Source organism: Histomonas meleagridis, assembly GCF_020186115.1.
Source record: "Histomonas meleagridis strain 2922-C6/04-10x chromosome Unknown contig_33, whole genome shotgun sequence".
NCBI lineage: Eukaryota > Parabasalia > Tritrichomonadida > Dientamoebidae > Histomonas > Histomonas meleagridis.
In genome coordinates this window covers 103,909-116,897 of record NW_027150870.1, presented here as the reverse complement: position 1 = coordinate 116,897, position 12,989 = coordinate 103,909, and the positions used below count along the sequence as shown (strand labels likewise).

General features: G+C 28.4%; 3 protein-coding genes across 3 annotated transcripts; 2 read left to right on the top strand and 1 right to left on the bottom strand.

Moving 5' to 3' along the window:
* Positions 1 to 4,037: 4,037 nt before the first annotated feature.
* GO595_005279 (T-complex protein 1 subunit alpha) lies at positions 4,038 to 5,669 on the bottom strand (the record flags this gene model as incomplete). Its single annotated transcript, XM_067918504.1, has 1 exon — positions 4,038 to 5,669. The coding sequence occupies one exon, from the start codon at positions 5,667 to 5,669 to the stop codon at positions 4,038 to 4,040; it is 1,632 nt and encodes a 543-aa protein (XP_067774492.1).
* A 164-nt stretch (positions 5,670 to 5,833) lies between these two features.
* GO595_005278 (NifU family protein) lies at positions 5,834 to 6,148 on the top strand (the record flags this gene model as incomplete). Its single annotated transcript, XM_067918503.1, has 1 exon — positions 5,834 to 6,148. One exon carries the CDS (start codon positions 5,834 to 5,836, stop codon positions 6,146 to 6,148), a length of 315 nt encoding a protein of 104 aa, XP_067774491.1.
* A 193-nt stretch (positions 6,149 to 6,341) lies between these two features.
* GO595_005277 (MORN repeat protein) lies at positions 6,342 to 7,484 on the top strand (the record flags this gene model as incomplete). Its single annotated transcript, XM_067918502.1, has 1 exon — positions 6,342 to 7,484. One exon carries the CDS (start codon positions 6,342 to 6,344, stop codon positions 7,482 to 7,484), a length of 1,143 nt encoding a protein of 380 aa, XP_067774490.1.
* Between the last annotated feature and the right edge of the window lie 5,505 nt (positions 7,485 to 12,989).

The following is a 12,989-nucleotide window of genomic DNA, read 5'->3' as shown; positions in this document are numbered from 1 at the left end:
TAAAAAAGTAATGATTATTGCAAGGTCTTTTATAGGTGTTCATGAAAATACAGTACATCAGAAAAAAATGGACTTTAAAAAATCCTTTCTTTGGAGGAGTTACATGCGGGAAAGAGGAAAAAGGATTGAATTTTTTGATACATCTTTTTGGCAAAGCTTTAACACACATTAAAGACAAAAGTAATTGCGTTTTAACCATGCTTCATAAATAATATTTTAATTAAATTTGTTTTTTAATTTGTGTGGGTTTGGTTTCTAAAGCAAAAAATCATTTTTCAAACATGACAAAGCTGAATGGTTATTAATATAGTTTATTGATTTTTTAGAAGCCTATTAATGTGCAGAATCTGCACTGTAGACGGATATTTTAAGTAACTCTAAGTTGTAGGCTTTACATACCATCCAAGACAAAATTTGTTTTACATGAGCAAAATGATTTTGATGCCCTGCCAATTGAACATTTTGAGCAAAATAATAGAACAAAAATTTTCTATTAATTTTTTTGTTTCATATAAAAAAAAGTTAATTTTTCGCATTAAATTTTTACTTATACCAAGAAAAAACAAGCCTACACATATTTTTTAGCATTCACGAGTCGCGATCGATTGTTTTTACAAAATGTTATGTTTCGATTACTTAGATATGAATTTTTTCTACATTATGTATGATATGTAGATTATAAACTTAAAAATTCTTCAATATCAATTCCTTCTTGTTCAAGAAGTAATTTAACTGTTTCTGTATGGTTTTTATAACATGTTCTCATAAGTGCTGTATTAAATTATTTGAATAAGTTCCAAACATTGTTTTGAAATTCATGATATTAAAAAAAATATTAAATAAAATATATAAATATTTTTAGTATTAATATCAATTCCTTTTTGTTCAAGAAGTAGTTTAACTATTTCTATATGATTATTATCAGATGCAAACATAAGTGCTGCGTCAATAAATTTAAATAATATCCATATAAATTTAAATTTCCATAAGTTCGCAACCTCAAAATATCACAGTACAAGCTCCTCTTAGCACACATAACAATAACACAAGTTTTATTCCAGATCTTGGGAAAAGATCTGGAAATGATCAAAATTATTTTTCAAGTTCGCAACCTCAAAATATCACAATACAAGCCTCTTAGCACACATAATAATGATAGAAGTTTTATTCCAGATATTAATAAATGCATCCTTTCTCAACATCCAAATCTTGCCCAATTTGTGAATCCAAATCCTGTTTCTAATTATGTTTCTTCTAATAAGGAGACAGAAAAAGAGCAAGAGAAGAGAACGGAAATGTTTGCCCTGCTAAATAGCTTTATAATAAATAATCCTCAGTGTGCAACCGATTTAATACGAGAGTTGATAAATGCATCGACTAACGAATCTACTCTTTCTACAAAACAGGTAATGATTTACATGGAAAAACTTACTGGAAAGACCTTCGCACAAATAAGAGAGAAGCATAAATTATGTGGTGATTAAGTGGTTGGACGAATATTATTGAGAACAGCTTGTGGGAAATATTGGGACAAAAACTTAAAGGGAGGTGGGGAGCCAATCTATTCTGATTCGGATATGAAGAAGTTCATAGATATAGTTCATGAAAGAGAAAATGATATAAATTGTTTGTCAACATGTGAGGCAATGAAAATATCAACAACTCTCATAAAAGAGAGAGCTGAAAAAGCCAGAAAACTATTGGAAATATGCAACTGCAAAAAAATATTTACGAGAGTGAGAGAAACACATTATGATGTAATTTGGTATCAAAAAATGGCTAAAGCAAGAAAATCTAAGTGTGGATCTTGCTGCTGAATTGGAAACTTTAAGAAGAATTGCTTGTGATTAAGTTGCAATAGAAGACTTTTTTTCCAAGCATTCTCACCTACTAAAGAGGGATCCTGCATTAATTTTTAACATGGATGAAACTATGGTTTCATCAAAAGAGAAATATAAGGTATTGGTAACTCAAGGCAAAATCTCACTTACAGAATCATGTCCAGTATTTCCACACATCATCGCTTGTATATAGGTATCTGCAAGTGGATATGTATGAAACCATTGTTTTACCTAAAGGATAAAAAAATATTAAGTGGGCTTGAAGAATTCAAAGAACTTGGGCATTTTGCAACATCACCAACAGGTTGGTCCAACAAAAAACTATTTACTTACTGGGCATATACATTCTTAGCTGAAATTCAAATTTATAGACTGCAGCTTAAACCAGAACTGAGAAAACAGAGGATTCTATTGCTGGTTGATGGACATTCAAGTAGGTCCGATTATAATGTTGCAAGATAATTTGAGATGTTTGGGATTGATATATTAGTATTTCCTGGGCATACTTCTCATTTATTACAGCCTTTTGATGTTGCTATAGCTTCACCATTGAAGACAATATATACGAAAAAGTTATTGCAATATGAGCTAAGTTTATTTGGTGGTACTGATAGAACTCAGAGGAATATCAAAGCTATAAGAATTATGATGATAAAATGTCTGGTATCTGCATTATCAGAAGCTGCTTCAATTGATAATATTCAAAGCGGGTTTAGAGCCTCAGGATTATATCCATTAAATCCAAAAATTTTTTTTATCTAGTCAATATGAAATGGAGACTTCCTCAAAAATCAAATTTCCTGAATTATATGACAAAATTCAAAATGGAAATTTGGTAAATAATCACCATTTGAATGGAAGCCTGGTAACCTTGAAATTTGTTTATGATGTAGAAAATAATAGGAGTTTGACGACCATTGACCCAGTTTATTTTCTAGAAAAAATGAAGTGTGATATCAAATTTTTCTATGCATATACTGAAAAAATGGGGGGAATTTTGACACCTGTTCCAGATCTGATCATAGAAAATACCAATGGAATCAAAAGAATCCACTTGGACGAAAAATATTGCTAAATGAACAATTAGCATAAAATATTCTATTGTTATATATGTTCAAAATGAATGAAACATTTTACATTAACAATGTTGAGTCTGTTGAATCTATTTAGTTCGATTATACAATTTTGTTGGTTTAAAAAATGATAAAATATAAGCTAATAATCTCATTTTGTAATAAGGAAGTAAAATTAGTCAAAATATGTTTATAATTTATTCTTTAAATTTACTCTAATGGTATTCAATATCTTTAATATTTTAGTCAGTAAATTCTAAATATTTGACGAGATATTTTTGTTTAATTTTTTTCATTCAATTTTGAATAGCATTTTTTTCTATGGTTTACATCAATAAAGGTGAAGTGATAATAAATTTGAATTGTTTATATGACTCCATATGACCAAATAGTAATTCAAAAAACCGTGATGTATACAAATCCAATATACCTTATAGTGGACAATTCAATGACTACCGGTTCATTCCGCTCTCTGTAATACAATGTCACTTTTTCTCTCAGAAAATAAAATTGACAACAAGCTAGCAGGAACCCGTTTACTTATCGATATCCTTAACGAAAAACAATAAGAAATATGGTCGAGCTGTTACTGTTTATTTCTGGTATCATTGCTAAAACCTCAGGTCGAAATCAATTGATTGTAATTTTTTTAGACTAATATCATCTTTTTTATAAATATCATCTTCTGATTTTTCCACCCAGAAAACTGTCGTCTAACAGCGGTGAAAAACAAATATATATAAATAAAATGGATTTAAATGATAATCAAACCAGTAACAATTATACAACCGAAGAAAAAGACCAGAAATCTTATTAAATACAATATGAATAAGAAAATCTATAAATTTGCGAAATTTAACTCAAATTTTTTGCGGAAACTTTATAAAGTACATCAGGAAAATATTTAAAAAAAATCGAACATATTATGGCTAAAAAACAAAATTATCAACAAAGTATACAATCAAAATGCTCTTTCTGCGACAAACGTAGTTCATATGGCAAATAAGTTAACCAATGCACAATAAACCTGACGCAGATCTCAAAATAATTCATAAATAACTGTTCCGTATTTATTTGCGATTATGTATTTTCTAATTTATATATTATCAAATCAAAATGAGTTTTATTCATCGTCATCGTCCTTCTTCTTTTCATCAGGTTTCAGTTTGATCAAATCATCGATTCTTAATATTGTAATTGCCGCTTCAGTTGCGAATTGTATTGACTTAACCTTTGACATTGCAGGCTCCAAAACTCCGTCCTTGAATCCGTCTCTAATTTTATTCTCTACCAAATCCAAAGCAGCGAAACATTTTTCGCCATTCTCTTGTGCCTTATAATGTGCTGCCCTTAACTTTGCCACGAGTTCGATTGAATCCAATGCGGCGTTGTTCGCCAATATCTTTGGTATGACAAGTAATGCCTCAGCGAATTTGAGCATTGCAATTTGTTCTTTTCCTTCATAGTTAGTTGCTGCCTTTGATAAGTATACTGAAAGTCCGGCTTCGACTGCGCCACCGCCTGATGTTACATGATGTGATTCGATGACTCTTTTGATGGCATTTAATGCATCTCTTAGTGTACGATTGGCTTCGTCTAATGTGTATGTGTTAGGGCCACGTAATACAATTGAAGCAGAGTTCTCTGCAGCTGCTTCACGTACTACAATCATTTCATTGTCACCAATTGGTACTTGTTCAACACACTTGCAGCGACCAAGCCATGCTGGATCAAATTTGGTGTTTCCTTCGGCATCAACAACTTCTTTAACAATTGTAGCGCCAGTTGCACGTGCAACCGCGGCAATTTCGCCTTCTGATACATGGCGAATACCAATGATGCCATGGCGAATCATGGGCTTTAGAGATGCCTCGTCAATTGTCTTTGATGTGATTATGACATTGGCGCCGGCAGAAATGATGGCATCAACAATCTTTCGGCATTGTTCAACTTCTTCATGTTGGATTTGGTTGAGCTTGGAGGCATCCTTGAGACGGAATTGAACACCCATTGGAAGACGCGTGCGAGAAAGACTAAAATCAAGAACCGCAATCTTAACATCTTCAACTTTGCGTGGCATGGCTTCGGCTGAACGTGTGGCATTGATGGCTAAGCCATTGGCAATGAGAGATGACTCAGGAAGTGATTTACCAAGTGATTTGACAATGTTGATCTTGGAAACTGGACATTTGTTAGTCTTTCCTTTGACACAAAGACAGGCATCAACAACAATGTTAGCAAAGAAATCAGCATATGCATGAAGAATCTTGGATGACATTGATGTTTTGGCAACATTGATAAGAATATCACGATCAAGACCTGTGTTGGCAACAGAAAGATTTTTCTTAAGATAAGCAACTGCCATACGGCCTGCACGACGATATCCTGCAATAACTGTATTTGGATGAACTTTTTGATCAATTAAATCTTGACCAAGACGAAGAAGTTCTGCAGCGAGAAGAACAACTGTTGTTGTTCCATCACCAACTTCACGATCTTGGAGTTCAGAAAGTTGAATAAGAACTTTACCTGCTGGATGTTGAACATCAAGATTTTGAAGGATTGTTGCACCATCATTTGTGATTGTAACTTCACCCATATCATCAACAAGCATCTTATCAAGACCAATTGGACCAAGAGAAGATCGGACAACATTAGCAACTGCTATGGCAGCACGTGTATTTTGAACACGAACTGTTTCACCTGTTTGTCTTTCTCCATTGAGTTTAAGAGAACCTGGGGAAACTGGTATCATCCTTTAAAGTGGCCAAACACAAAAGTGACAAAACAAAACGTTCTCTTACCACAAAAGTGACGTTACTAAACGTTTCCTAACGCTAAAACGTACGTTTTTACGAACAAAAGTGACAAAAGTTGGTTTTTTATGAAAAAAGTGCTTTAGACCATTATTTTTATTAAATGCTTTCTTTTGTAAGTAAATCAACTCCAAGCTTATTCTCACGGTTTTTTTGCAAGGAGGACATGACTCAAAAACTATTCGAAAAAGTAGACAAAATTGTTGAAGAAAGAATCCGTCCTATGATTAAGATGGATGGAGGTGATATAACTTTAGAAGATATCCAGGATGGAGTTATGGTGGTTTCTTTGACTGGTGCTTGCTCACATTGTCCATCTAAAAAAGGAACATTAAGAAATGGTGTTCTTGAATGTGTTCAAGAAGAAGTCCCTGAAATTGTTGGTATTAGAGAAAAACTAGATTTTGAAGATTTTTAAAAATATAAATTAATTTTTGAAAAATATTTTTTTTGAAAATAGTATTCTGTATTGATCAAACAGTTTGCCAAACACTTGTTGCTTTACAACATCCTACGAGCTTTAAATTTACTCGTGAAATGAGCTGTGTAATGCACCTCATTAAATCCGTTTTTAAATTTTGAATGATTTATACGAAAAATAACGTTCTCCAATGGACAAAACTGATCAAGCCACAAAATTACCACACCATGGAAGAAAATGTAATTTTGTTTTTCCTCCAAAAGAAGACGGTAAGGCAGTGTATGAATATCAAAATACTTATTTTAAATATATAGGCGATTGGAAAAATGGAAAAAAAGAAGGATTTGGGAAATTCCAAATAGGGAAAGATAGTTACTACGAGGGCGAGTTTAAAAATGGTGAAATAACTGGCGTAGGAGATCGTTTTTTTGCAAATGGAAATCATTATCATGGTGAATTCAAAGAAGGAGAATTTAATGGTCATGGAAAATTTATTGATGCTAAAACAGGAGAAGAGTATGAAGGAGAGTGGAAAAATAATCGAAGAAATGGTGAAGGAGTATTAAAAATGCCTAATGGCACACAATACATTGGACATTTTAAAAACCATGCTCGTGATGGTGAAGGAAAGTGCACTTTTGTAGACGGGACTCATTATGAAGGCCAATGGTCACATAATAAGATTGAAGGATTTGGAAAAATGTTATATCCAAATGGTGATACATATGAAGGTAACTTTGTAGATGGTAAAAAGCAAGGGCAAGGAAAGCAGACATGGGCTTCTAATGGGCTTTCATTTGAAGGTGAATGGACAAATGATCAATCTCAATATCAACCCACATCTTTTTCACTTTCAGAACTCCCACCAATTACACCCGGGACAACTCTTGATAACATCATCATTACAATTGTTGGAGGCACTGGTGAAAGTGGAAGAGTTATAAAAGTTTCTATTGAAATTGGTCGCATTGATCCAAATTCACATCAAAAAAAGACGCCAAGAACAAAGAAAAATGAACCAGTCGAACACATTCCTGTTTATATGATTTTAGACAAAGAAACAGAGTCAACGTTTCTAACATTAACAATTCAAAATGGTTCTATAAAATTACCGCCAATCCCTGTTCCAACAGACGCAAAACAAAACACATATTCGTTAACGGTCACCGACTTGTCAAGTGAAAATCCGTTACCAGAACTTATCACAAATTTCCAATGGCAAGGAATTCAAAACTCAGCAACATCAGAAAAACCAGCAAATAGAGGGCGTGCAACCCGAAGAGGAGGTAAGGTTGGAGGTCGGTTAGCTGAGAAAAGAAATACACATAAATAAAATGTCTGTAATTTACAAACAATTTACTTCAAGTTATTTCTTTGGTTTACAGTGGCCAAATAATATTATTTCTGAGGATTTGACATCAATGACAATTTATTATTTGAAATTTTTTGTTCTCCACATAATTTTGAACGTAACGTTACATTATTGTTTCAGAAAAGTCTGAAGGTTTATTATGACACTTTTTTGGATATTCGTGCAAGTTTTTACAATTATATGATCGCTATAAAATGTATTAAGGAACTTAGGAGTGATGGAGAATGTCTAAAGAACAAATGATATTATTGTCACAACATATAATTCAATAAACGTTACAGAAAACACCTTCGAAAAACAAATATTTCGTTTTCGAAAAACTAAAAAAAACTACCATTTAAATTCAATAGGGTATTCAATTTGTTTTAAAACAGGTATCCATGCTCAAGAAAATGCGTCTGATCAAGAAAGGAAGTTCAAAATCAAAAAACAAAAATGTAATACCTGAAGATCAGAGTAATTTAATCAAAGTTTTTTCTCAACATTTAGAAATATATGAATCTTTAGAAATTCTTTCTGAGAAAAAACAACTTTTAGAAAAACTAACATTTCATTTCGAAGTAACATTTATCGGCTTACCGAACGATCAATTAAAATCTCCAACAATATCTCAAATACTTCAACATTATGTATCAATTTGTTCAAAAGACTTTAATTATTATTTGTCCAATGATCAGCTTTACCATAAAGTTCTTAGGTGTTTACTTTTTATTAATGATCAATTAGGGAATATTCCAAATTCGGAATCATTTTTTGAGATGTTTTCTTCTATAATTCAAACCAAAGATCCAGATGAACTTCTTAACAAAACGTCAACCTTTATTTTAGCTCTTTTTCATAACCAAAATTTCTGTCTTGAGTTTTTACAAAATGGCGGCTATTCAATTATATTAACGAATTTTTTTGCAGTCCCAACAACACAACAACTTCAACGATTTTTTTGCAAAGTATTATTTGATGAATTTATTTTAACTAATGTAAAAATCACAGTTACTGATACACAAATTGGTTTTCTTTCACAAGCTGCAGGTTGGACATTAAATGAAGGCTTAAGTATTGAGCCAATAATTACATATATTGAAAAGTTTTTATCATTATTTTGTCAAGTTGATGACACATTAATCACTCGGTTTAATTCCGAATTAGGATTTGTAAATTTAAATGATGCACTGTTATTATTATCATCATCATTTGTCTATAATTTTTATATTGATTTAATATATAAAAGTAATTTTTCATCGATAGTTGTGTCGTCATTATATTTGTTATATATAAATGATAGATGTTCTCAACAAACACGTTCATCATTACTTAACATTGTAAAAAGTATTATTCAAGATGAAAGAGGTATAAACTCAATACAAAGAATGTGTCCAATCCAAAAATGGTTTTTACCTCCGCCATCACTTAATGCGAATGATTATGAACAATTATCATCAATATCAAAATATTTATTTGGTAAAAATGTATTTCAATTAGAAACATTATTTGAAGTAATTTCTCAAATATTAAAACAAGCTAAAGATAATCCAATACCTGTAAATAGTTTATTGGATTTAATTTTACCTTTATCTCCTTCTTTTTTAATTGAAAAAGATTTTTTCGAACTTTTAAATTTATATACTTCGATTAAAACTTTATCGACTTATTTAACTAATTATCCAACTTTAAGACAAATTTATAAAAAAATATTTTCATCTAATGAAAGTGATAATTATCAAATTCCAATGCTTCAAAAGATTATTGACACATTTGAATTCATTACAAATAAAGATGCATATGCTAATTTTTTACAAGAATTAATTGATTCGAATTTTACAGAAAAAATAATTTCGTTTTTTTTAAAATCAATTACTAATGAAACGTTTTTTAAAGTATTAATTCTTGAGTTATTAAAACGTAAAGCAAATTATTCTTTTTTTGTGGACTTAAATATATTTACATATATTGATGAATATATAGAAAAAGGATTTTTAACAGTAAATGATGTTATTCAATTTATAAGTGCTTTATGTTCTTCAGGTCCACATTTTGAAATAGATGAATGGATAAACTCTAAACCAATTGATCATATAATTTTTAAAGATAAAGAACTGTGTAAAAAATGTTTTTATGGATTTAATAATGAAACAAATATAATATTTGTTCCATCATTTTTACCATTTATTAATGATTTCGATGTAACATTACCAATTAATCTTTATTTAACTGGTAAATATGGAATTCCTTCATGTCTAAAGTTTGGAATTCCAATTGAACAAATTCCACATTTTGCTTTAATCATTCAACGATATGTTGATGAAAATACATTAAATTATATCCTTGAAGAGAAAACTGAAATTTTACGTAATTTTAATTTATATAATCAACAACACTTTTCTGTTTATGAATTTTTACCGAATATTTTGCCTTCATATTTAATAGTACCATTTATACATACGATTTCATTTTATTTTAATGTACCACATCTTTCGAATGTAATATTTCCATTTTTTAAAAATAAATTTATATCTTCTAAGTTTTATAAGAACCAATTAATAATTAAAGATAAAAAAGAACAACGAATTATTACATTTGAAGAAAATAAATGGAATATAATATGTTTGAAATTTAATACATTACAAAAACAAATTAAAAAAATCGAATTTTATTTTAATGATAAGTTCATTTGTAAATTTGATCCTTTAGATGATGATTCTGATTCTTTAGATTTCGTTTTCGGGAATAAAAATGAGCCTTTAAAAGGAGGATTTATATTATCATCAATAATATTTGGTTCAACATCTTCATTTACTGAAAAATTATTTAATTTTAAATCGAAATCTCAAAATCCTTTAATTGTAACATATAATTCATCATTTTTTGTACCAATGTATGGAATTTTTTTACATTTTACTAATCTAATTCAAGTTGAAAAGATATTTTTACGACTTGAAAAAACAAAATCATTTAAACAATTTGAAGATTTATATAATTTTTTAATTGAAGTTGATAATGTTAATTCATTAGAATCCGAATTATTTTGGAATCGATTATTTATGATAATTAAAAAACAAAATTTATTAATTGGTAAACAATTTATAAATTTTGTATTTCATATTCCACGTAATTTTTATGATGAGAAAAAATTTTCAAAATATTATTCATATATATTATCTGACATTGAATTATTTTTTGTATATCCAAAAGAAGAAATTATTTCATTAATAACATTAATATCAAATGAAATTAAAGTTAATAATTTCATTGATATTTCTATGATTAATATTGAAGAACTTTATACATTATTAATTCATACATTTCAAACAGGTATTGATCCAACAATATCAAATAATTTATTACCAATTATATCTAAGTTTATATCAATTAATCCAACAAAAAAAAGTTTGCAATTTTTATTAAATTCTTCTTTGTCATTAGTTGAATGGGATAAAATACAAATCTTAGAAACACCACCAACTAATACTGAATTACATTCTAAATTACTTGATATATTTTTTTCAATCGCAGAACAAAATCCAAATTTAATATTATATACATATGATCAATTAATTGATTTTATATTATTATTTGATGATGAACGTTCTTATTATTTCATTGAATTAATCGGATTTTATTCGAGTTTAAATCCAAAATATATAAAAGAATCGAAAGTTGCAAATTTTGCTTTTGCTAGACATTCAAATTCATTAGAAGTATGGATTAAAGCATTTGCTATTTTATCAGGTAATACTTCATATTCAGTATTTCCGAATGAAATTACTATAATGAGACCTTCTTTTTTACCTGTTATTATTGAAATGATTTCTTCATTATTACGTAAAATTATTTTCGAATGTATACGAATTAACGCACCAATTCAACATTTCTTACATCAAATAATTTCTTTATTAAAGAAATTATCAGTTAAAGATCTCGAATATTTCTTACAACCGAATTGTATTATACCTTTAATAATATTATGTAATCTTGGAATTATACCTAAATCTTCAAATGATAATAAATGGGATGAATTTATACCACAACAAATTAATAAAGAAGAACTTAAAAATTATTTATCATTATGTGATAAAGAAGAACCTTTTTACTCAATATCTATTCAAAATGATATAATATATAATAAAACTTCTAATAAATATTATAAAGAAATTCCTGAATTTCCGAATGATATTCCTGAATTTATTGTAAATTCAGTTATAAATATTTCGGAAATTGCATTTTTTGTTGCTTCAATTATAATATTATGTGAACCACTTGAGTTTTTAAATATGTTACAAAATTGTATTGATATGTTCTTTAGGAATAATAATCATAAAATACATTTTTCACAACAATTAATTTTATCATTAATTATTAAACTTTCTGGAATGGAAAATTTGAATAATATTTATCATAAGAATTTGGTACAATATATATCAAAACATACTTCATTATTTGCTGATGATTATTTAGGGTTTTTATCTCTTTTCATTATATTAATGAAGAAACTTCAAGAAAAAAATCTTTTCGAAACATTTTTAAATGAACCAAATATATTAACTTCTTATCAACAAATTATAATTAATTCATTTATATATGTTAATGAAAATAATGTTAGTCATTTATTTGAATTATTTTTATCTTCAAAAGAAGTAATATTTACACCAAAAATATTTAATTCAGATGATATTAAAAATGTTTTTATTAAATTTTTATTAAAATATGAAAATAATATTTCATCAATTGCAATATTAAAGAAAACATTTTTTGAAAATCAAGATTTTATATATAACCAAGAAAAAATTGATATTTTATGGAAACAAATTTTATTAAGAAATGATATTATAGAATCAGAAGATAAAGAACAAATAAAATTAATATTTGATTATGAGAAAAATAAATATTTAACTTCATCAAAAGAATTTTTAGGCATATCAATTTATAGAGTTTTAAATTTATATATTCAAACTAATGTTCAAATATTTAATATCAATTGTAGAAACTTAAAATATGCGAAAAATATCTTTTTATTAAATAAGCTTTCATTAGCTTATAAACTTCAACAAAAATTTGATATTAAATCACGACATTTATCTCATACAACTTTACCATTCCATCAATCACGTTCATTAATATCTTCACCTTTTCCTATAAATGCGCCAGATTTTGGTGTTAAAATGAATCCGAGTTATTTATCATTAAAACCTACGATATTTTCACCACGAATAATTCAAATATCACAAAAAGGTCGATTAAATGTTGATCCAGAATGGTATCATTTAAACTTAACAGAAGAAATGTATACATCACCATTTGAATATTCATTAATTATCAAACAAGAACCATCACAAATACTTTTATTATTTTCGAAAGTTTTTTCTGAATATGGACAAATCTTAAACATATATAATTGTTCATTTTTTTATTATTCACATTGTATCTCAAGTGTTTTAATTCTGACTGAAAAAGCATTTCATATAATTACAA